The 24971-nt window shown below is 47.5% G+C and overlaps 1 protein-coding gene across 6 annotated transcripts in view; it reads left to right on the forward strand.

Moving 5' to 3' along the window:
* Positions 1-24971, forward strand: part of TIAM2 (TIAM Rac1 associated GEF 2) — a 196814-nt gene that overhangs the window by 144757 nt on the left and 27086 nt on the right. For 5 of the 6 annotated variants that reach the window (XM_053913646.2, XM_053913645.2, XM_053913648.2 and 2 more), the window contains 2 exons: positions 27-290; positions 17409-17512. In XM_053913646.2, the coding sequence (XP_053769621.1) occupies positions 27-290; positions 17409-17512 (368 nt within the window). Of the gene's footprint in view, positions 1-26; positions 291-17408; positions 17513-21422; positions 21493-24971 lie in introns of those variants that run through there. The other variant, XM_053913650.2, reaches the window with a different exon arrangement.

Consider the following 24971-nt stretch of genomic DNA (forward strand, 5'->3'; position numbering starts at 1 on the left):
TCCTCCGTTTCTCCTTCTGGTTCTAGGGCTGAGAAAGGGCAATGAAATTATGACCTTAAATGGGGAAGCTGTGTCTGATCTTGACCTGAAGCAGATGGAGGCCCTGTTTTCTGAGAAGAGTGTTGGGCTCACTCTGCTTGCCCGGCCGCCAGACACAAAGGGAACCCTGTGTACTTCTTGGTCGGACAGCGACCTCTTCCAAAGGGACCAGAAGGGCCTGCTGCCTCCTCCTAACCAGTCCCAGCTTCTGGAGGAATTCCTGGATAACTTTAAAAAGAATACAGCAAATGGTAAGCTTTGTTTTTGCTTTCTTCTTAATCACTGGTAACCACAGCTGAAATTTTTAGGCTGTTGTTTTGCTTATAAACTTAGATTATTTAAACTGTTCAAAAGATATTTTCTCACTTATCAGGAGAAGAACACAAATGCCAACCAAGTAGATTTGGTCAAAATTTCATGCGTTTTAGTAAGCATAACACTTTCATGGAAATAGAAAATAATTAATTTCGTACAAAGTAACATTCTTTAAAATTGCAGAATCTTTTACACCAGTCACCCATGATATTTAGCATTGTAATTGCTTTGTGATTGAAGATAGATGAAAGCCAACGTAAATGCCAAGGTTGATTTTCTATTGGGTTGAATCAAGGGCAAACACATTTTGCCGTAATCTTAGAATAGTCGATGCAATTCAGTTCTCTACCTCTTTTGTTAAGTACTACTTTCTCAGTAAACTGCAAACTTTCAATGCAGGTCAGGAAGTTTAAAATTTTGGATAGGCCTAAAAATGAAAAATTGTTTGGCAGTTTATTTTTCTAAAGGTAAAATTTCCCCATGAGGCCATCATTTGAAGGTTTAAATTTCTGAGCTTAGCATGCATGCATATTTCAAATGTTGTAGTCAAGTAAATTAGGGGTTCCGGCTAATACTGAGAACCTGCGGCTTCCCTCCTTGCACCTGGAGGAAGCTGGTCAAGCCCCCACAGGAGACCAAGCATAGGGTCTTTACCCAGCAAGCGCAATGTAATTTTTATACTTAATTATAATCATAGCAGATTTCCAATTGAAATCTCTGTGTGATTAGCAAGAATGGATGAAAAACACAAAAGAGAAGTTGTTAGGATAGATTTAATTATAAAGCGAGTTTATTAAGTCATTTTCGGAAGTAAAAAATGAGATTGTAAGATTTGTGACTCAATAAGGTATGTAGTGCTTTCTTCTCTCTCGAGGCCTCGCTCCAATTTACAATTCCATTAAATCGACTATTGGTGTAGGAAAGCGGGTGTCATAAAGCAAAGATGATGATGGAAGTAACTGATGGCTTGGTTCTGGGGGGGCTATCATCCAGCTTCCCGGGGCTGTGTTGCAGGCCGAGTGTTCTCCACACTGCGCACACATGTCCCCTGGCTGGACTCATTATTCTGGAGGGTACATCCCCTGCCTGTTACGTCTCTGGGTTTTATCATCACAAGAAATCACTGCAGTCACAACACTTTTGGTACTTGCAGGAATGAGTTTCTGTGGAAAGCAGCAAAAAGCAGTATATTTTACCCTTTTACTTACCGTATTTTTTGGACTATAAGATGCACCAGACCATAAGACGTACCTAGGTTTTAGAGGAGGAGAATGGGGGAAAAAACCCTGCTCCCCCCCACCCCCCCACCCCCCGCTGCAAGCCAGGTAAGCTACATTTGGACTATAAGACACCCCCCTCCCCAATTTCCTCCCAAATCTGGGAGGAAGTGCGTGTTATAGTCTGAAAAATACAGTAAGTAGTAAGGATTATTAAGCAGGTCAGTTAAGCTTGTTTACCACCTTTTGTTTTAAAGATTTTATTTTATTTTTAATAAAGGGAAGGGGGGGAGAAAGAGAAACATTGTGTGGTTGCCTCTCATGTGCCCCTGACTGGGGACCTGGCCTGCAACCCAGGCATGTGCCCTGACTGGGAATTGAACTGGCGACCCTTTGGTTCACAGGCCAGTGCTCAATCCAATGAGCCACACCGGCCAGGGCCTTTTTTTTTTTTTTAGCAGAATAAAGCAGAGGTCCCGGATATGTTAGCTGACTATGGCAGGGCTCATCCTAGGGAGTCATACTGATGTCTCAGCCTTCATGACTTACCTAAGGGAGCCAAGTCTGTGTGTGCACAGGGCTTAGCTGGTCGGAATGGGCAGTGCTTGTCCACAGCTGCTCTTCATTCAAATCCCTATGTAGTTACAGTGCCCACATCTGCGTGTCCCTCCCTTCCCTGGATGGTGCTTCCCCACCAGCCACTCCAGGGTTCCTGGCCAGACTGCGTGCTGTGGGCCCGCTGCCACCTCTGCCCGGCTTTGACTGGTCCCTTTCCTGTTCTGTAGAAATGCGCTTGGGCTGGAGACCAACCGGCCCGGCGGACTGCTTCCCCAAACGCTCTGCACGTGTGGAATTGGTTTGTTTTCTTTTGGGAGTCATTGCATAGCTCATGAAGGAAGCGAAAGCCCCGTGCGTGAGCGTCTCAGAAGGCTGTCTGTCCATTTTTAAGGTTGGGGGAAAGGAAATCAGGGGTGGGTAGGTGAGAAAATGAAAGAAGAAGAGTGAGTCTCTCATTTGTGCATAATGTCACGATTACATGAGAAGCCCACATTTGTTGACACCGAGGAGGGACGTGATGTGGTGACAAGCATGCAGGCTTTCGGTCAAGCCTGGGTTCGAGTCTTGACCTGCGACTTTGGGGGCAGCCCTCAGCAAGGGAGCGATGGGTGTGGGTGAATGCCACCCCATGTCCTACCCCCTGTTGGACACTTCTTCAGGTGGCCCCTGGTAGTGAGCCCTGTTTGCACACGACAACTTCACTTTCACATCTCTAATGAAGCCTTTCTACCCTTCAGAGCTCCCCTTTCCTACTCCCTCACTTGGGCTTCTCAGGGTTACCTTCTAAATAAACTTCTGTACCTGCCTCCTGGGCTCAGACTCTGCTTCTGGGAGCCCTGATGAAGACACTGAGCCCTGGGTCCTCACCCAAAAGACAAGGCTCCTACCCCAGTGGGTCGCCCAGAGGCTGAGTGGTCGGCGTCTGCGCGTGCCCAGCCCAGCTCCTTACACAGCCAAAAGTCTGCAAATCTGATTATCCTCTTTCCTCTCAGGGCAGATGAATGTTTCATTCAAAATGACTTGGGTTTGCTTTAGCAATGAATTAGAAAGCAACACTCTCAATGTATTCCTAAACAATAAAAATTGTACAAGTAAAAATAATTTGAATGATTTTAAAAAACAATTTTTCATACAACTTTGAATTATGCTTAGGAGTGGTCATTTCTGAGTCTGCTTTCCCTAAATGTCGGGTTCCCTGGGCATGCACTCCCAGAAGGCTGCCTGGTAGAGCCGTCCCTCCGTATCCATGGGGACTTGTTTCCAGGACCCCTGCAGATACCAAAATCCGAGGATGCTCCAGTCCCTCATATAAAATGGTGTAGTATTTGCAAATAACCTGTGCACATCCTCCCATATACTTTAAACCATCTCTATATTACTTATAATGCCTAATACAATATAAATATTGTTAGGGAATAACGATAAGAAAAAAAACCTGTCCACATTCAGTACAGATGCAACTGTGTCAGCAGCAAGAACACGACTTCCCCCCACAACGTGTTCAGTCCAGGGCTGGTCGAGCCTGCAGGTGCAGGCCCGCACACACGGGTGGCCAACTGTACTTGAAAAGAAGGAAGATTTTCCCATTTTGTTTTCCAGAGAAGTCAGTCTTCTGCCTGTTAATAGAAACCAAACAGCTGGCGCTCTGACAGGAAAGCCCTGGATTTTATATAGAAACTGTAACAACATCAGCAGAGGAAGCAGGAGCCCTGGGCCGTTGTTTCCAGTGTATCTCTCTCTTGACTGTCCAGGCTGAATATTTACTGAGGCCCTGGAAATGAGCCACAGGGAGTTCAAGGCTCTTGATCTACTTTTGGTTTTGGTCAGGTATCCAGAAATTTGTATTTGTTACCTTTAGTCTCTTAATCAGATGTGACCCCAAAAACCCCTCTTATTACTGATATGTCTGACTGAAAGCCATCTTGGCCACCGGGGCAGGTCCCAAGGGGCCAGGGGGATGATTGTGGGCTGTGTTCAGGTTCTGTGCTTTTTCTAGAAAGGGAGCATCCTACTGGTATCAGGGAAGTGGTTCTCACACACTTCACAGTGCATACAACTCACCTGATGAGTTTGTGAAAACACAGATTCCTGGTCCTGTTGGAGTGCCGCCTTCAGGAGGGCAAGGGTAATGCAAGCTCCAGTTCAACGGAGGAGCTTATTTGTACTGCCTGTGGCCAGTAGTCTCAAGGTGGGGTGGGTCTGAACTCGAGCATAGGACCTACTATTTTCTGAATCCTTCTGTGCCAAGATTTTGAGGATTAAATGAGACAGCATGGGTCAAGTTCTCAGTAAATCTTAGCTACTGTGCCTGTATGCTGCTATTCTCTGAATTAGGGCTTATATGCCCCCAACGTCCACCCGTGGCACAGCCGGTTGACTTGCTCACCTTGTTTGTTCCTCAGGAGACACTGTCCCTTTGGTGTATTGAGTGCACGGAGGAACAAAGAACTTGCAGCGGTCACGGCTTTGCTGTCATATTTCCATGAGACTCTGTGTAGAGCAGGACAAAAAAACCATGGAGAACAGACAAGTGTTCAATATTAGGTTCCTTTGCTCCTCTAGAAATGAATGACCCTCGGATTCTTGCATTTAAGGGTTTGAATTTCTGCCTTCGTGATCCCCCGTGGAAAGAGAGGAGCCATCCACAGGCTGTGTTTGACTTGAGCGGAAATATCATCTGTGAAGACTCTTTATAGAGAGAATTAATTTTTCCCCTGGAATCCCCTAAAGAGCCTGGTGTTATTTTTAAGCCAACAAGGCAGCCATTGAAGGGATTGGACATGCCAGCCCTGTTTATACTGGATTCCCATTAATGCTCTTTTTGTGATTTAAGTAGGAAAATCCCTTTTCTAGTGTATGCCATCTTTTGAAAAAGTCCAACAGCTTTTAAGAGAGTTTCGTTGGGCATGGAGCCCCTGAACAAAGTCTGTCTGGAAGCCCTGGACGTGCTGTGTGGCGTGACTGCATTTCCCATCTACAAACAGCTATTCATATCGCCATTGTTAAAATTGGGGGTTTATTTAACAGGAGACAAAACAGAAAAGGCCTCTCTGTCCCTTCTCCTGTTTAGATACTATCAACCCAGCAAACATTTACCGATGATGAAGGTAATTGCAGCCTGAGGTTCTTTTTTTAACCTCTCACCCCACTTTGAATCACTCCCTTTTTAAATTGATGTATGAGTCGTGTAGCATCTCAAGCTACCAGAAAGCCACTTAGATGCAAATTTGCTCTTTGGAAGAAATTGCTCAGGGAGTGTATGTGTGTGTCTGCTACACACCTTTTCACCAGAGGAAGAATTACAGAGCCAGCTCTGATGTGGCAAACCCTCTTATTTCCTGTTTATGAGAGCGAGGGTATTTGCCTTCCAGAGCCGGGTTTGGGATGACTAACAACATTTAGCTCAGAGAATGCTCTGTTTGTGTATAAGACTGTAACTACTGAGTCTGTCTGGCTGACACCCAGATCCCCAGATGTAAAAACATATTAGTGTTCCTAAAGATGGTTGGTATATTTAAAAACAATTTAAATCTGACTGGGAAATACTAGTTTTACCAGAACACAGAGAACTTTGGCCTCAGAATTTAGCGTTTCTTATCATTGTGTGGAAGGTAGTTTTCAGTCTCATCTGTGGAAGTGAGCGTGTGGTCTTCTGTTGGCAGTGGAAGGAATCACGGTCCTTGGATCCCAACTCCCTTATAAACGTTAGTGTTGTTGGGGAATTCGGTTTTCTTTTTCTCATTCTCAGTCATTCATTTATTTACTTAGCAAAATAAACAATAACGTTTTGTTAAATGTGGCAGGCACGTGAAGATGAATTAGACATCATTTTCTAGAAGTTTACAGGAGAGTGGGAACAGTGAAGCACTTGTAAATAAACAGTAATTTATGATGTACAAACATAACTTTACAATACAAAGACTAAGAGGCCCAGCATAGAAGTAGAATCCCACTGACTTTTGTGTTTGTTTTCAGCAACAGGGGCTGGAAGAGAGGTGTGAGAATCAGAGAGAGAGGTTTCTGGAAAGGTCAGATCAAGAGCATTTGATCTGAGCTGCAGATGGACAGGTTATAGGTCGGGAAGTGTGTGGTGGGGGATCAAGCAGGGACACAGACCAGAGCAAATTTGTATCACCTGGCTTGTGTGGGAAGATGAAATGGGAATAAAAATTGGAAAGTCTCTTGGGGCCACATTGTGGAAAACTCCACCTTCCAGGAATTTATAACAGGTCATGGCAGGTCCCTGACAACAGCCAGCGAGCACTGCATTGTTCTCCCCCACCTTATACGAAACACAGAAGATTCACCTGGTCCTTTCGCGACCACTAATGTGTGGCTTGAGATACTTGCAGGTAGACACTGTGCCGCTGCATATCAGCTCCATTATTCCGCTATTGCATCATTCCTTTGGGGGGCTGAAAGGTTGTCGTTTTTCATGACCAGAAGCACCTTGTAAAATAAATGCTCAGGTAAGTGTTTGGGAGGAAAGAAGAAATTCCTGCAGGTGCCTTATGAAACCCACGTGCCCCTCAGCAGAAGCCGTATCTGTTAATGGTGTGGTTGATCCTCACAAGTCACCTGTAGGTGTAGCAGGCCCTGCTGGCCAGTGGCAGGGATGGCCAGTGGGGAGAGACACCCTGTAGCAAAGAAGACATGGCAATGTGGCAGCCGAATGAGAAGTTTGCCAGCATTTTGAGTAAAAACTAGCCCTGTATTATCTCTCCTACATTAATTGCAAATACACCTTTCAGGTAAGAGTCTATGGAATTTCTCTGGAGCACACTGTGTGACATTTCTGTTGGATATGTCACTTCTAATAGGCCTTCGAGAGTTCAGGATGCCTGATCAAATATAGTCCCTGAGCTTGCAGAGAGAGCGAGATACTGGGGAAGCAGCTGTTCTGTGATCGCTGTTGGGAAGAGGACACATTACAGCCTGTTATGTAAAAGGGGAACAGAGACAGGACTGTTCCTGTGTTTTTGATTGTCCAGTGATCCTTGTCTGCATTTCCATTTCTGTTCCCTTTCTTTCATAATGGGCTTAAACCTGAATTACATTCATGACTCGTTTCTCTCTGTGGAGGAATTGAGACCATCGGGAAAGACCAAGAGTAGCCATCTCCTTGTTAACTCTTACTTCTAGAGACAGCTATATTGTGACTGTATCTTCAGCTTTTTGGGTGGGTAATACATGTACATGGTATGAAAATTAGCGTGTAAGAGGTTAAACTGTGATAGGTAAGTCCTACTAAGCTATACAGTGAAGTGATTAGGAATATGGGCACTCACCAGGCAAGCTGGGTTCAAGTCCTGGCTCCAGTTCACCCACTTATTAGTGGGGTGGCATTGGGTGGGCAAGTCTCTTGAACTCACCATGCTTAGTTTTTGCAACTGTACAAAGGTCTAGATTTTTATGGGAAGACTGGATACTTCCTGGGACAGTGTAAAGGCCACACAAATGCTAAATAAATACAGCAGGTAAATGTTTCTCCCCCTGGGCTTAGCCACCCGGTTTCTCTCTCAGAGGCGGTCGTTCTTCCTAGTTTCTTTCTCATCATGACCTGCAGATTCTTAAATTTTAGGGGAAATGGTGGGTTATTCTTCTGCTTTATTTTTACTGCATTATCTTAGTACACGGCTGTGGTAGGCAAAACAATGCCCGCCCCCCAAGAGTGTCCACATTCCTAATTCCAGGACCTGTGAATATGGCCAAAGGGACTTAAAAGATGTGCTGCCATCGAGGATCTTGAGATGGGGAGGTTAGGCTGGATGGTCTGGCTGGGCACGAGGCAAGGCCATCACGAAGGCCTTCATAAGAGGAAGGCAGGAGAGTCGGAAGGAGATGTCACGATAGAAGCAGAGGTGATGCGGGCCCATGAGCCAAGGAAAGCAGGCAGCCTCGAGAAGCTGGAAAAGGCATGAAAATGTTTTCTCCCTTAGAGCCTCCCAAGTGGGTGTGGCCCTGTTAACCTTGTCTTCTGCCTGCCCACCTGTGCCCCAAACTATGAGATCATATGTATATGTGTGTGTGTGTGTGAGAGAAAGAGAGAGAGAGAGAGAGAGAGAAAGAAAGAGAGAGAACTGAGTTTGATGGCAGAAAGACTAAAATGAACCCCCATCTTCAGGGTGCTACAGTGCGCGTGTGTGGTGGAGGGGTAGAGGTTTGAACAGACTGGCAGTCACAGTCCATCATCATCATCGTCGCTGCAATAGTTCCTCAGTTCCTAAACACGTTGGTCTCCAGATCCTTTACTGTTAAAAATGATCAGAGCTGTAGTTATGTGGGTTACATTTATTGGTATTTACTATATTAGAAATTTAACTGAGAAGTTTTGAAAATATGTATTAACTTATTTTAAAGTAACAATAATGAATCTGCTTTGTGGTAGTACAATAAGCATATTTTTTTTTTAAAAAAGTAGGTCGGCAAACCAAAATTTAGAAAAACTAGTGAGGGAGAATAATATCATTTTACATTGTTTGCACATCTCTTTAATGTGCATCTTAATAGAAAACAACTGGATTTTTATTATCAGCTTCTGTGTTCAATCTGTTGTGATAAATTGTTTTGGTGGAAATAATTTGAAGAAAATCCAAACTCACATAGGTATACCAGGTCTGTCCAGAAGGTATCCAGCCATATAATATGAAAAATAGAGAAATTTATTGAAGAAGATACAAGAGACACTGTACATAGGACAGTAATACCTCAGTTCCCTACAAAATAGGCTGGACCAACTGCGGTGGGGGTGCTGTCTGCGGGCAGCTGGGGGCACCAGGCGCTCATTCTGGGACACCCTGTGCTACGCTTCTATGTGTGTACCGGATATTCCACCTGCTTCCAAAATGGTTTTAAAATGGCCTATACTGAAAGCCCATCCACAAAATTCCACAAAATCCATAAAAATGAACAACAGAAAGGGAAAGGGAGGAGATCTGAATGACAAATCGCCCACTTCAAAGATTTCCACTCAGAGTGCAAGGCAAAACCACGTTTGTTTACAGGAGAAATCAATAACGTTTGAAATACAAGTACAGCAAATCAATTGCTTTCATTTCAGACCTTTCAGTTATGATTTGTTGCATCTTATAAATTTATTTCTGATCCTACAGGTCTCAGCTCTGATTAGCCATTTATAAATTGTCCATACCCATATAAAGCCATTCATGTTTTATGCCTTTTTGCTTTTTGGCCATTAACGTCTTTAACATGTTATGAGAGAATGTGACAGAGTTCAAATTGTCCAATTTTGTTACGTGTGAGTAGCTCTGGAAAAGCGTATTTGGAAAGAGATGTGAAATTGCTAGCACAATTATTTTGTGTCTTCTGCAAGGGACCCTGGCAGCTGCCCGTGGAGGGTGGATGCACGCTGGACCACGTGGGGCAGTTTGCAGAATGCCTTTCCTGAGTCTCCCAACAGGCTTCCCGTGGAGTCTGGAATTCCCAGGAAAGCACTCAGAAGCTTCTAAACAGAAGGACATGCTGTTCTCAACTTTTCTGCATGTACCTTTCCAACACCAGTTATTTACTCCTGAAGTGCCATTTGTGAATCTAATTCTGACTTTCATGTTTCAGGTGACAAATGACCACATCACACTCCTGTGGCGCTTGGGCATCTTTGTACATTAGTACTAGCAAAATGACTGTTTACTGAATTTCCTCAGTATTATTTTATAAAAATACTTGAGGAAGAAAAGGGGGATGACAGGGTTGCTGAGAAGCCTAGGCTCCATGAGCTTAACACCTGGGCCCTCAGAATGCCAGTCATCGGGTGAGCCCGGCCAGCGCGCCTGCCGCCCGCGTGCATGGCCTTCAGCAGGCCCACGTGCGTCCACTGGGGAAGGAGGGACAGAAGATTAAGACATGTGTCAGATGTGCTTGAAAGATGAGGTGCAAGTAGAAATTTTACAATTGCTGAGATCTCTGGGAATGGAAGTCTTCATGGAAGCTACAAACTGAATTTTCGTACCTCTCTGTTAGGTCTGTATTGCAAAAGAAGTAGAGGTGGCTTGCATGCCACCTCGGAGGGATCGTGGATTCTCCCTCCGTTGAACTCAAAATAATTTATCTACTACATTGAAAACAGGGTCTTTGAGGAATGCAAAGGTGTATAAGACACAGAAGCTGACACAATTCTTGGTAATAGCAGGCATTTCATTCAAATATGTACTAAATGGAAGGAAAGTTGTTAGGAGTCTCAACTCAGAGTTAAGGTGGTCTGAGAGGGGTCCTGGGGGGTAAAAAGAATCCTTGGCACTTCCAGGTCCCTTTTTATAGTTCCGGTTGCAAGGGACCTGTGCGGAGACTGGCTCGTGTGCGTTGGGGACTCTGGCCTGGCCCCTGACTCTGCTGGGCTGAGAACCGTCCCACCCACCTCCACTCTGGCTGGTGCCCTGGGTGAATACGGGGCCTGGCTCACGCCCCTTCTCCGTGTTGCTCTGCTGCTCTCGTGGGCTGACTGATCCGTGCCTGTGGCGTAGGGTTGTTTTGGCCGACAAAGCCAAACCACAGCTGAAAAACAGCAGTAGTTTCTCTATCACCAGTGTAGGTCGGTGCTGATGCGGGATGTGTGTTAGGTTTTGTTTGAGAGAGGTAATGTGGTTGAATGTCTGTGGATCTGAAGGAAAAGGATCCTGGATTCTGGCTCTGGGCCTGGTGCTTGACCTTGGGCAGGTTTCTCAAACTCCTATTTCCTTAACTCTTAAAATGAAGGAGACAAAACAGTTAAACATTTTTTCTTCCTCTCTCTCAAGTTCAGTTATTTAATGTAGGCAAAGCAACAATTTCTATGGCTATAGGAATGTGCATTTCTTACAGAAGTTTGTGGGGGGAAAAGTAATGGATCGAGCTTTCCATTTTGTAACAAATCTCATTACCTCTTTAAATAGAAGCAGGTCCTGACCGCCCTAGAGAAGAGTCAGTTAGGGCTTCGTAATAATAGCAGGCTGTCCAGAACAGAAAGATCTCTGTGAACCGTAAACACATTAATTAGCCCTTACATCCCCCTGATGGAGCAGAGCTGTTATTATCATTTGACTTTTCACAGCTGGGTAAATCAAGGCACAGTGACACATTAAGTTGCTAGGAACTTGGACAAGGTCATGCGGGATGTAGGTAGGGCGAGAACCACACCATCTTGTTTTTCCCTCTGCGCAGGGGAAAATATCTAGATTTTAACCACTTCCTTTTTTTTTTCCTTCTAAAGATTTCTCTATTAACACTCCTGGGGTAAAATCCAGGACTCATGTCCCTGCAGTGAAGCAGATTTAGATGGAACCGGCTTGGTGACGGCTCTCATCCCCTCGTGTCACTGACCCTCCCCAAGGGAAAACTGAGGTCCTGACCGCAGACAGAGGTGGCTTCCAGCAGCAGGGACACTGCCCACCAGTGACATTTTGGAATTTTACGAGTCTGTTTTTGGTGTTCATAGTGAATTGAGGGAAAGTGGCATTTAGTGGTCGGGGACCTGGTTACGGGATGCTCTGCTGACTCAAGTGAATCCCTCCCACTGCAGAGTTGTTCTGCTGGACATTCGTGTAGGTGAAAAATGTGTATGTAATAGCCCCAGACAGTCTATTATAAGAATAAACACAAAGTATTCCCATGCCCCCATCCCCCCCCACCCCCCAGTTATGGGCTACTTAGAATCTTCTAGGAATGCAACAACCCAATACATCTAGAGAAGCTTTTTTTTCTTCGCTTTGTCCAGAACTTTGTGGAGAATTTGTGTCTTTTTGGAAAACCATGGTACTGGTGGCAACACCACACATGCGTCTGAAAGACCCACCGTAGTCGCTCTGTGGTCAGCCTGAGATGTTGAACCTGTTCTCTGTGGTGCGGGCATTGGAAGGCTTCCCACAGCCTCTGGAGCGGCTGTGCCCAAGCATTTCCGTATTGAAACGTATTTCTTTAAGCTACCAATAACTTTTCATTTATTTTTCTTTTTGTGTTGCTGTTAATGCTTTCCGTGAAATGACGACTGGTGGCAGGTTACATTGGGAGTGAATTTAGTTCAGGGTAGTGGAAGTGTATGTTGTCAGAGACGGGGCTCGGATCGGAGAGCACCTCTGTCGCTGTGCTACAACGCATGCTTTGCAGCACAAACAGGCATAGTTTTAAAAAATTTCCATCCTCGTGGTCTGTCCTTTTTACTTCAAGTGAACCCTCAGCCCACAAACTGAAGCAGAGTTTTTCCCGATGCTCCCACTACCACCTTAATTTATCAAAAAATGTTACTGCACCTCATGGGGAAACACAAATGTTCTCTCCTTTTGGCTTCTTGTCTTGGGCCTCCGGATTGATGTTATCTTGAGATTTTTAGCTCAGTTCCTCTTACTGTTGCCGTTTGAGACCACAGCAGGCTTTCTCAGACTTGGGGTTCTAGATGCCTCTTTTCTAAGAAGAACCAGTTGTCTGTGCTCTAGAGGCTGGTCTCACCCAGGCAGACCCCCTCACCCACCCTCTGGCGACCCAGCTGCCTGCAGCTTCCAGGCTCTGCCGGCCGCCACCTGGCTGGTGTCCGGGGCCTGGGAGGAACTTGCTGCCTCTTCTCTTGCTACCTGGTTGAGTGTAGCTAGATGAGCCGAACGTCATGACTGCCTGTTGAGCAAGTGAGAGACCTTGAGTCGTAAGAAGCAGGCCAGCGACCAGCCGGGAGACCACCTTGTGCCTGAGCCCTCTCCCAGGCTCTCCGGTGCCCCCCATTTCCAAAGAATCCCCCCTCATACACAGCACAGTCGCACCTTGATAGCCTGGTGCTTCATATGCCGTGGGGTGGGGTGGGGTGAGCGGCAAAGCCCCCACTCCTGCATACTAACCAGGTGAGGCTGGACTTGGAAGTGACATAGATGTAAACTCTGAATTCACATTACGAGCTGTGTGGGCAAGGCGGCCTTAACTTCAGCATTTCCTGATGTTCCTATTTTTAAGTCGAAACCCAGGATGTTACTGGAACACAGGTTTTGCCCTTTACTTGTAAAGGATTTGGGGTTGCAGCCTGCTTGCCTGTGAGTGACGTGCGTGGGACCTGTACTGACGCCAGAACAGGAAGACGCTGAGGTGGTAGGTGTCTCCTCCCTGCACCCACATGTCGCCCTCAGCTGTCCTTCAGGAGCTGGGGGTGTGTGGCAGTGTAGGGAGGCTGCCCCAAGAGCCTGCCTGGTGTGCCCTCACTCTCCAAAAACTTGTTTTTGGTTAAAGGAGAAAGCTGTCTGAGCCTGTTTGCCTGGGTGGCACCTGACATCGGACCAGGCTGGTGGGTGCGTGGTGCTCAGCACCCATCTAAGGGGAGAATAAATAATAGAAGGCATCGGTCCATGTAGAGGAACTGAGCAGAAGCTCTTGTTGGCCACCTGAGATGTCTGATATTCCAGATTGCTGGACCTCACCCCAAACTGTTAGTTTCCCCAGGAATAAGATGAGAAAGACAAGAGGGTGTATTTTCTAGATATAAATAGATGTCTTGACTTGATCTTGTAGGGTTTTTTTTTATTGTTTTTTTGTTTTTTTGCATTATTTACAATCAGATCGGCTAAAGACTCCTGAGGCTGGCCTGGACACTGGTGGTGGGGCATGATGAGCGTGGGGTGGGTGGGAAGCACACGCTTATTGTGGCCTGACATCCAAAGTGCCCTGACACACTCCCAGGGACACGTCCGCCCAGGAGGCTCTCCCAAGGTGGGAAGCCAGTGTTCTGGCTGGAGGTGGGGGAGGATATATTCACTCCCGTTAGCAGCTGGTGCTCAGGATGTGGGCGGAGTATTGGGGGGCTATACTTAGGACAGGATGTCAGCATCCCTGTTTTACCAGCCCACACTTTTCAAAGATGCTTTGCTCTTCTCCTAGAACCTCCTTGATTCTCATTTCTCCTCTGGAAAGAATGCTGGGGGCACACTCCCTCTCACAGGAACCCAGGGCCTGGCAAAGTGAGAGGCTCCAGGAGCTGGGGTCCACGGCCGTGGTCCGTGTCGGGCTCGGCTTGTCCTGTGCTTTGTCGTCAGTGCACTGCTGGGGGGAGGGTCAGGAAAAGGAGTCGGTCCCCATGGAGACTGTGTGTGTCCAGACCCCCCTTGGCCTCTGTGGATTGGGGTGCTGGGGCAACTCTGAGAATGCCCAGACATTCGGGGCTGAGTGGCAGGGCTGAGGAACAAACCACCCGGAGCTGCCTCTTCCCCACCGATCCCCAGAGCCACCAGCCTCCCCGGGTGTTGGTTCCTGTGGCCCAGTCTGTCTGAGCCGGTGCCTCTGAGAAGATCCCAGTTGCACCCAGGGGCCACTGAAGGCCCCAGGGCAGCCTCCGTGAGTCATAGTGAGGCCTTTCCTCACGGGGTGGGCAAGGTGTTGACAGGAAGGGCGTCGAGGTAAACGTTTTGCCTTTGGAAGAAGTAAAAAGTGGTTTGGGGGTTTTCAGCATTTCAATTCCAGAGTTTTGTGAATATATGGAGTAGGTGACTCAGAATTCACATGACCTGGCCTTTGACTCACCGTGGGTGTGCCCGAGCGGCCCTCTGGCTCGTCCAGGCTCCTGAGCCCCTGATGCCAGCGCCGTCTCAGACCTCTGGGGGACTCAGGTCTCCTTCGGCTTTGTGTTGCCACAACTTAGCACCTACCTGGCCTATAGAAGGTGCTGTAGAAATCTTCACTGTGAATCCACGCATGCATGCGGGTCACGTGTCCTGTTCTTGGTACACTCCATGGAAGTACAGGGGCTTTTACCGTACAAGGCACAGGCAGCAGTGATGCAAGTGTGGTTCTGTCTCGGCGGTGACGTACTCTGCCTGAATGGCTCCTGTGACCTTGCTCTTCCTTGATTTCCTCTCACTTATCTGACGTTACTCCTCCGTGGAGAGAGAGGCGCCTCCCCTGGGAAGCTACACACTGTGCATGGGCAATTCCAGGGTCCCTTTCATGTGTCACTCTCTGCCTTCTCCCTGGGGGCGCCATCCATCCCCTGGCTTCCATGCCAGGTATACTGGGAAGACTCCAAGTCCACATCCGTGTGTGTGCCTGGGCTGCTGGGCTCCTGGGCATCGCCCCTTAGATGGCCCACACTCACCTCACAGATTGCCAGAGCTAAGTGTGACCTCCCACCCTTTTCTCTTTCCCATCTGCCCTGTCACCTAAGGCAGGAGACCCAGGCATCTGTCTTCCTACCGCTCTTCTCTGTATCTCCTTATATGAAGTGGGTGGCGAAGAGGAGACGTGTGGCATCCACCCACTGAGATGCTCTGCGTTCACTTTACTTCCTTGCGGTTACTCTAGTCTGTGTTTGTCTGGGTCCTTCCACCTTGTGCCCGCCGTGTTCCTGTGCATTTATGTCCTGTTTTCCTGCCATGGTCTTGCCCTCTCCTCCTCCATCCCCCGGCCCCCCTCCCTCCTCTCCCACTCCTCCTGCTGCAGCCACACTCAGCAAGTCCCCAGGTCACACTCATCCTTTGTATGATTTGCCTTCACTCAGCTGCCTCCGTTCATGGAATTTCCTTTCCCCACTGCACATCCTGCATGGTCACCTTCAGCTTTAATGACAAATAAATCCCCCCTAGATGTAAAGACTTGGCTCAAGTGTCTCCTCTGCTATGAAGGCTCTTCTTAGGGCACCAGGGAGCATTGACCTTCCTGAGGGTCCCCATGTGCAGACTTCTCTCACGTCATCTCTCTTTGTTGTACTGGTGTGTCTGCCTCTCCCCCCCTCACCAGTCGGCTCCCTCCAGACTGGACGCTCACTTTGAGAGCGGGACTGTGTCCCATTCATTTCTGTGTCCCCGGCACCGCGTGCAGTGCCTGGAACTGAGCTGGTTCTCAGAAGGTGCCTGTCAAAGGGATGGCTGGAGGGGTGCGTGCATGCTGAATGCACCAGGGGTGCAGGCTGTTGTCTTTGGTGAATCCTGTCCTTTGGTGTCCCTTCAACAAAGGTGCACACATCAGCCTTAGGAGCACAAGGGAGGATCACTGTGGGGCTAGGGTCTCATCTTGCTTTCCATGTGGTTCGCCTGCTGGGGATGCACTTCCTCTGGTGTGGGGGTCGGGGCCTGGGAGGGGTGAGTCCAGTATCCCCACCTGTCACCGCTCCCTGAAATTTCCGCAGGATGGCTCACGCTTTTGCGATCAGCACTGCCTTACCAGGCTGACTTACTGGACAACTGACAACAAGGAAGTGTACCTTGGATTCCCTGGTTCTTTTCTGGGTGGGGTTAGGGTGTGGGAAGAAGCAAAAGGAAGGGGAAAGTTTGAGCTCCAGAATTCTGAAGACCATTAAGATGTTTTCTTTAAGTGCCTTCTTGTCTTAAAAGCAAGAGCCTGTGTAAGCATTGGGACCAACAGCATGGATCACGGACCAGTGTTTCCATCCATGAATTCCATCACCCTCCTAGGGTCCCCATAGCCTCTAGAGGTCCCCCAGAGGCCGTTGTCCTTGGTCCCACCAAGTGAAGAGTTTGTCAAGGTCCCTCCACAGCTTTTTCAGCCTAGAACGACAGGTGTGAGCTTGACGACTTCCTGTTGTAGCTGACTGGGTTCCCAAACCACCTGGTTTCACCTAGTTGAAGGGACAGCCTACCAAATACAAGAGTCAGAATGAAAACCTATGTTGTATTTTGATAAAGGATTGTCTTTCTTGAATTTCTGAGTTTGAGAACCACTGCGAAGAATTGCTGAGGTGCACGCACTTGCAGGTTGGAAATCCACGTGTCTACTTGTCTTTTACATTATTCCTTAAACTTTACTCTGGAAGTTAACAAAGTTTGCCGATCCTCCTGGGACTCTCAGTTTCAGATGAAATAGTGTCGATGCCAGAAAAAGAAGAATTATACTTGCAAATGAGCACGTTGTGGGATGTAATAAGAATCTGTGATATTGCCTCGGTTTTCCAAGCCATCACTGGTGATTTTGCATTCACTTAGCCAAAAACAGGGACGTGCCAACCATGGTCACTGCTGTTTGATTCTTGGTCCAAATACATGATATGAGATCAGAGCTTAGTGAAGTACAGTTTGCACAGAAATGGTAAGAGTGACGAGCCATTTAAACCTTTGTTTGGATTGGTCATTGGTCTCCTTTGACCACGACAGGCAGATGTTGCTTCTTCAGTGAGCCAGCCCCCGATCTGTTTCAGACTAGCTATGTGCGTGTTGTACCTTCGGTGTCATTAAGGACCTGTGGTCTGCCTTCTAGGTGGGCAGTTGCTTTTTCTTTCCTTCTTTCTCTGTCTGAGCCTTTCAGCCAGCCATTACTATTCTCTGCGGATGGCCAAACTCACCGATGTCTTTGTCACCTTTCCTACAGATTTCAGCAACGTCCCTGACATCACAACTGGCCTGAAAAGGAGTCAGACTGATGGCACGCTGGACCAGGTGTCCCACAGGGAGGAAATGGAGCAGACGTTCCGGGTAAGGTGCTGCCCCACTTCTCAGACAAGGACCCCGCAGGCAAGCGCTAATCCCCTCCTTTACCTGAGACGGGGAAAAGATGGAGTTATCCTCTTTCTACGTGTGGCAGACGTTCCAAACATTTTTTCCCTAAAGAAAACCATCTCCTTATTTATTTGAAATGAAGTACTAATAGGGACCATTGGCTGTAGCCAGACTTCCTTCGGACTTCTGGGGGCCACCAGAGAGCCCCAAACATGACCGTCCCTATGTTAGGATGGTGTTGACCTGAAAATTGAATCTCAGGTGTTCTGAAAGCCACGTTGAAGTGCTATTTCCTACATTTCTTTTTTGACCAAAGATAAATTATTTTCGGAATGTTGTCATTTTGTTGTGCTAAAATGTAGAAAGTCTAAAATTTGCATTTTAACCATTTTTGAGTGCCCACTGCAGTGATGTTAGGTACATTCACAATACTGGGCAATGGTCACTGTCCACTTCCAGCACTTTTTCATCAGGACGAACAGAAGCTTTATACCCGTTGGACAATAACTCCACATTCACCCCAGTTCCCCGCCCCCTGGTTACTTCTGTTATACTTCCTGTCTCATTTGCCTATTCTGGGTACTTCTTATAAGTGGAATCATACAATATTTGTCCATTTGTTCCTGGATTATTTGAGTTGGCATAATATTTCCAAGGTTCATCCCTGTGGTAGCGTGTCAGAACGCCACTCCTTTTTATGGCTGAGTAATATTCCACTGTATGGATATAGCTCATTTGTTTATCCATTCACTTCTTGGTGGATGTCTGGGTTGTTTCCACCACTTGACTGTTGTGAGTAATGCTTTCGTGAACACTGGCATCCAAATATCTGTTTGAACCCTTGTTTCCAACTCTTGTGGGTGTGCTTCTAAGGATGGAGTTGCTGGGTCATAGGGTAGTTCTGTGGTCTGCTTTTTAAGGACTAGCCCAACAGTTTTCCACGGCCTGGCGCACCATCTTACATCCCACCGGTGATGCGCGAGAGTCCAGGTTGTCTGCATCCCACCAACACTCGCCGTGTTCCACTCTTCCCCTACCTTGTCAACCGTGCTTAGCGATCCTTCAGAAATGGCCTAATTGACACGGTTGACATTAGTGCATGGTCTGGTTTTAACTGATTTTGAAATTGTCTTTGTATTACATTTCTTGCTTTTGTCTTAGATACAAAATAAGAGTGGAGGAAAGGTAAGCAGTGACAGCGATCTAAATAAACTTACAGCAGCACCACACCCCAGCTGGGTTTCTCACTCGTACTCTCAGGAGCTAGTCCCTTGGCGAGTGGCCATGTGGCCCAGTCTTTGGGGACTGGTGACATTCACGGTGAGAACGGTCAGAGCCTGCCAGCTGCACAGTGAATCCTGGCAGCTGCTGGCCCCTGGCCTCCCCTCTGCTCGGCCGTTCCCTCTCTTATCCCCTGTCTGCCTCTCCCATTCCCTGTCCACCTCCTCCAAACACTCCCCTCTCTTTCCAATTGCTTAAACCAAGCAAACACTCCACTGCCCGCACGGGCCTGGTTGTGTCCCCAGGAGGCAGTTTCTTTACTAAACTGAAATCGTCAGTGTTTTTAGTCTTACTACTCTGTTCTATCCCTGGTGAGTGAGTTACTTTTCTGGAGACTCAGAGTTGTAGCTTGTATTCATTTTTTGTTTTGTTTTGTTTTGAAGTAATAGGTGCTAGAGCATCAAACCAATGTGCTTTGATTGCTTTGTCTTAAATTTTTTATACAAAGCAAACACATCTGAAACACTCAAGAAGCTGGTCTGTCTTTTTAAAGTGAGTGGGCCTGTGGGCACAGCACAGTGGGACAATTTGGGGAAATCACTTACCGCCATTAGGGATAACAATGTCCTCTGTGTTATACTTGGTTTAAGTTACACATTAAAGTTCTTAAGAAAAAAAATTAAATTCTTTTCCAAATTTTATTTTAAGATTCAATAAAATAAGTATGCAAAAAGCTACCATGTTAAGGCCATATCCAACTCTTATTGAACAATACCTATCAGCCCCGGCTGGTGTGGCTCAGTGGACTGAGTGCCAGCCTGTAAATCAGAGGGTCACCAGTTTGATTCCCAGTCAGGGCACATGCTTGGGTTGTGGTCCAGGTCACCAGGAGGGGGCGTTTGAGAGGCAACCACACATTGATGCTTCTCTCCTTCTCTTTCTCCCTCCCTTCCCCTTGCTCTAAAAATAAATAAATCTTAAAAAAAAAGAATACCTATCATAACAAAACATTTACAAAAGGAACACTGGAGCATTAGTTGGAAATTTAGAAGAGGAGTAAAAGCTGTAGTTCAGCTTGAAATTGGGGCTGTCTGAGCTTTAATTCTCATTGCTCAAATGCTTAAAGGAGAAAATAAGTATGTACCAAAGAACACATTAAAAAATAGCAAAAGGGCCCTGGCCGGGTGGGTCAGTGGCTTAGAGTGTTGTCCCGAGTGGCCACACCAAAGGTTGCGGGTTTGATACCCCTGCAGGGCACATACCCGGGCTGCTGGGTCTGTCCTCTCTCGAGGTGCCAACGTGAGTCAACTGAGCAAGGTCCCTCCCTCCCAGCCATGTCTCTCTCTCTTTCTCTTTCTCCTTTCCTCTCTCTCTCTCAAATCCATGAACATATCCTCAGGTGAGAATTTTGCAAAATTAAAAAAATTAGTGGGAGAGAATATTAGCATGTTAAGCATTTGCTGTCAAGTTCCTCTCAAGTCTGAAGTAGTTGTCTCACCTTTCTCAAATTTGAAGATCTCTGTCTATAATAATGGATTTCTGTACGTTGAAAAAATCCCAGGGATGTGCCTAGCCGTTACTCAGTTCACACTTTCTTTGTTTCTTAGGAAGAAAAGGGCCAGTGACCATGATAAGTAATTATTGTGACGGATAATAGTGAAGAGGAAATTTGGAATTTAAGAATTAAATAACTTTCTGTTCTGTATCATCATCATCATCATCATCATCATCATCATCCTAGAAACAGCAGGTTATATGTAAAAGCCATCCTTTCCTGTTTTCCAAATAGTGATTTGGGGGTTTATCCTGTGCGCCCAGTGTGTGCTGTGTGTGGATCTTTTGGGGTCCCCCCGGCGCCGTCTTGTGATGCCCACAGAAGGTGGTCACCCGACAGAAAACATCCGCCTCTGTTTCCGGGCTTCCTACTCTGGCCCATCAGGCCTGCTCCTCAGGGGTCATTAAACTTCTTTTCACATTTGAACCTGGGCCGTCTGGGATATTTTACTAACAATATTCTAGACTTTAGCATAAGGAACAATTTCCCTTGAAAATCAGATGCAGCCTGGCTCGATGAAGCACAGCTGTAAGTGGGGGTTTTGCCAGCCCCACAATTTCTGCAAATGGTTCATAATTGATTGCCTTCTTTCTCTTCAAGGGTGCCTATTACTGTCACCGCTCTTTGTGCGCCCTGTCAACCTCTCCTGTGTGGGGGAAGCTCCCCCCCCCACCCCCCTGTATTGTTAGCAATTAGCCTGCACTACGGTTTGGAGTTTGAAAGGAATAAACAATTTCTCTTTGGGTGAGGGGGTTGGAAGGGTTTCTGGCTTGTCCTGGAAACTTGAGGTGTGTTAAGCAGTCCCCACAGAAATGCTGCTTGCGTTTCGTTTTCTGCTCTCCATGCTAGCTGTGAAGATGTGGTCCCTTGTGGTTGTGTCATCTCTGCCTGTGCCCTCACCTGGTGCCCTCCCAGAGCCGGCAGGCTCCCAGCATGGGGGAGAGGTCCAGAGGAAGGGGGTGAGCCTTCCACACCCCAGGCGCTGCCTGGGAGGAAGAGCTTGGTGGCGCTAAGGACGTCCTTGTGAATGTGCCTGGGAAGAACATTTGGGATTTTTTCATTGCCTGGGGATGCAAGTGAGAGAGAACACATCTTACTCATTTCCTAGCAGCTGACGGTAGATGTAATCATTCTCCCCGAGGGAGCAGGTCTCTGAAGTTTTCTTCCTCACGTTCAGCACGTAAGTACCGAGGATGCACATTCTGACCCCGACGTAGGCATGCTTGCATGGCTTTCTTTTCTCTGTCTTGAAAGTTGACTGTTTTGCAGCTCAGAAGATATGTCTTTCTTTCCTGACATCGATCCTTAAGCACTCTTGATGGCTAAGGATGAGAGGGTTTCTTTTGGATGCTGGTTATTCTGTGGCATGGTTAACTTTTCCTTTCTCATTTCAAGGATACGGAGGTCTTTCAAGTGATCTCTGACATTGTTTTGCCCTTTTTAAAATATAAAGCTACCAGAAAGCCCTGGAGAAATTGCACATATTGACTCTGTGGACTATGTATGAAAGCATTCCTCTCTCTAGAGACCGTAAATAATTTGATGCTTTGTAACATTTCCTTGGAGCGCAGCACATGCTTGTATTGGGCTTCATGCTGTAAAGAAAATGCACAAAAGTGACATAATTTTCCACCAGGTAAGCAGCATTTTTACTTAGGTATGTCCGGTTAAATACTTTTCAGCTTTGTGGGAGAATTTTATGTAATTAATTAGCGTGGCTTTGGCAGCGATTATTTTGGTCGTTTGTGGGCGTTGTGTTGCTAGTACAGACAGCGTAGTCAATCTGGAGAGGTACAGCGTGGTCGCTGCGTGTGGTGCTCTTTGCCGTGGAACCGCGTTTAAGAGGTGTTTTGTCCTGTTTATTTTTTCAAGGTAGAACGAAGGGATATGCAGTAATGGTTCTGTTTCAGTGCAAAGCACAAACGTTAACTTGCAGCTCATATGGAACGCCGGCTCAAACACTTAGCTTAACCTTTGGAGTTTTCCCACATGAACTGCTTTGCAGTTAAGAAGCTAAAGGGAAAGAAAAAGATGATTGGGCAGTTTTTCCCCAGCATTCTCAAACTGTACATCTTTCTTACCTTTCTTGGAGGCTCCTGCCTTCTTCCCATATCTGTTTGGCTTTAAGATTTCTTTTTTGTGATATCATTTATTTATAAGTAGTAGCCTTTCTCCCTGCTATTCAGTAGATTCATATAATTGTAATTTAAAAAAAACTAAACGTACTTATTTTCAGATGTATGGTATCTGAGACAATCCCTCCGTGGATAAACAGATGGAGCCTCCTCCAAGCAGACCCCCGTCCCTGGAAACTGACTTGGGACCTGAGGTCCTCCAGGCGTCAGACGATGGTTTCCCGCAGGGCTCTGATGGCAGGCAGCCTTTTCATGTCCTCACTTGTGTCGTGGGAAGCACTCTTGCCCCGATGGTTGGAAACCTGAATCTGTATCCCGGTCTACCAGGCTTTCCCACTGGGTGACCTGGGACAAGGTCCCTAACCTCTCTAAGCCTCTGTGTCCTCATCTGTAAGTGAAAATAACACCACCACCTACCCCGGTTGTTCAGAGGATCAGGTATGACCAGAAGCACAAATATAAGAGGTCATAGGTAAAAGTACCCCTTCTGCGTGTGTCTCATAGAGATGGGTGTGTCTGAAGGCCTTGTCCTCTGCTTGCCTAGCGCATGACCTAACCTCTCAGCTGCCTCCTAGAGGTCGGTGTCGGTGGTCAGTTCCGGCCAAGCTGTCATGTGAGATTGGCAAGGGTTTACCATCTTAGCTGTTTACCATCTGCACGATGACAGAGCCTGTCCATCTTGTAGCTGGTTTTCCTTGTGCCATGTGTCATGAGCTGGTGAATGGGTGACCTTTGGGAAAGGGTCGCTTCCAGGGACTAAGGAGAAACAGCGTGTGTGTGTGTGTGTGAGATGGGCACTCACCTGCAGCAAGAGTGCACTGTGTGACCAGCCGCTCAGGGGGAGACGGCCAGGTCTGGCGGGTGTTTTGCTTTTGGAAGAGAGGTGTCGTGTCAGGGGCCAGACAGGTGCCCAGGACACAGGCTGAATCAAAGTCAAGCTGCGTTTTCCACCAGCTCTCAAGTGCATTGTTCTCCTTTTCTAACACCATAGTTCCCTTTGGAGGGACTTGGCGGCAAGTCTGTGGACTTGTTTAAAGGGACCGCGCTTAGTTTTGCTTGGTGTCTGGAAGGCCATTTGGTCTTTTTGAGGTTAGTCAGATATTTTTTAATTTCCCCTTTTCAGAGCTTCAGGATATTAGTCCCTCCTCTTCCTGGTCTATTCTAGATCATTAGGGCTGATGTGTTGGGAGATGCCAGCTCTTTACTGGGTGTGGCAGGAAAGGACATCATTATAATGAAGCGCACAGAGTCCTGTCCTCTCCGTTGTCAAGCATCACTTACACGTAGTATTCAGCAGGGTGGAGGTGTCACCCAGCGAGCCAATGAGAAGAAGAAAGAAAGAGAAAAGCAGCTCCAGGTGCAGGGTGTGGGGAGGGCCAGTCAGTCATGAGCAGTGAGCTGGGAGCGCGGGGGCACTGAGAACTTGGAGGTGAGCACTCGGAGCTGTGGCTGCAGGCCCAGGGTTTGGGGAGGGAAAGCTTGTCCTGCTGAAGGGGAGCAGAGGGTGGAATCAACAAGAAGGCAGCGCGGGCGGGAATCTTAGGGAATCTTTCCACTTCCTCTGAGCCTGGTCAACATGGCTGCAGGGCAGGGTCCTCCGGGCTTCAGTTAGGCCAAGGGCATCCTTGGACAGAAGCAAAGGGAGGAGTTGAAGGCGGGCTGTGGCCCCTGGTGGAGCTATTGGCCCAGTGGGGCCCAGGCACAGCGACACTGCCAACAACTGGGGAGTGCTCAGCACTCTGCGCCTTTGCCAGAGCGGCTCTTAGGGCTCCCACACTGAAGGGAGACCAGGCTGGGCTGTGGGCAGCACAGGAGGCTGCGGTGGGGACCACAGGAGGCTGTGACGTTGCCGTGGTTGTGGCACAGGCTTGCATTGCCCTGTGCCATTCTAGAATACGTGTGTGTAGGCAGCAGAGGCTGCAAACTAGTCTGCAAGGCGCGCTGCAAGGTCTCAGCTCTGGGAGGCCTGGGGCCACCATGCCACTCTCCTTGCCCCTAATCTGCCACCTGGGGATGCCTCTCTCCTGACTCACATGAGGCTGGAAGGATTGAGGAGGTCGAGGAATCCCTTTCTTCCTATTTCTCCTGGGTAGCGGCTTTCCTGTTCACAGGGGTGGGTTCCTTCTGGCTCCTGCTTCCCTCCTTCCTCTTCTGCCCCTCAGCACTCTCCTCCCTGCTCTCCTCTGGCCCTGGCTTTCTCATGCACCTCCAGATGTTCCCTTTCCATCCTGTTTTACTGGGGGAAGAAAGAAAAAAAAAAAGTAAAAGTTGCTATCGAGAGTCATCCTTGGAATCACAAAATGAAGACAAAAAAGGAGGGAGTTATGCGGAGGTAGCAGTGGACTCCCCTGAATCACCTGTGGGCTGGGCTGGGGGTCAGAGCTGTTGGGGAGCAGCGCTCTGAAATTAACTAGCAGGGGTGGGCAGGCGGGGGAAGAAGCCCCGGTGCTGATGAACAGCGACACCCCCTTCTTTACTCTGCTGGGACCGTGACTAACAGCAGAGTGACTGGGAGACTCCCCAG

This window comes from Desmodus rotundus, chromosome 11 (genome assembly GCF_022682495.2).
Source record: "Desmodus rotundus isolate HL8 chromosome 11, HLdesRot8A.1, whole genome shotgun sequence".
In the NCBI taxonomy this organism is placed as follows: domain Eukaryota; kingdom Metazoa; phylum Chordata; class Mammalia; order Chiroptera; family Phyllostomidae; genus Desmodus; species Desmodus rotundus.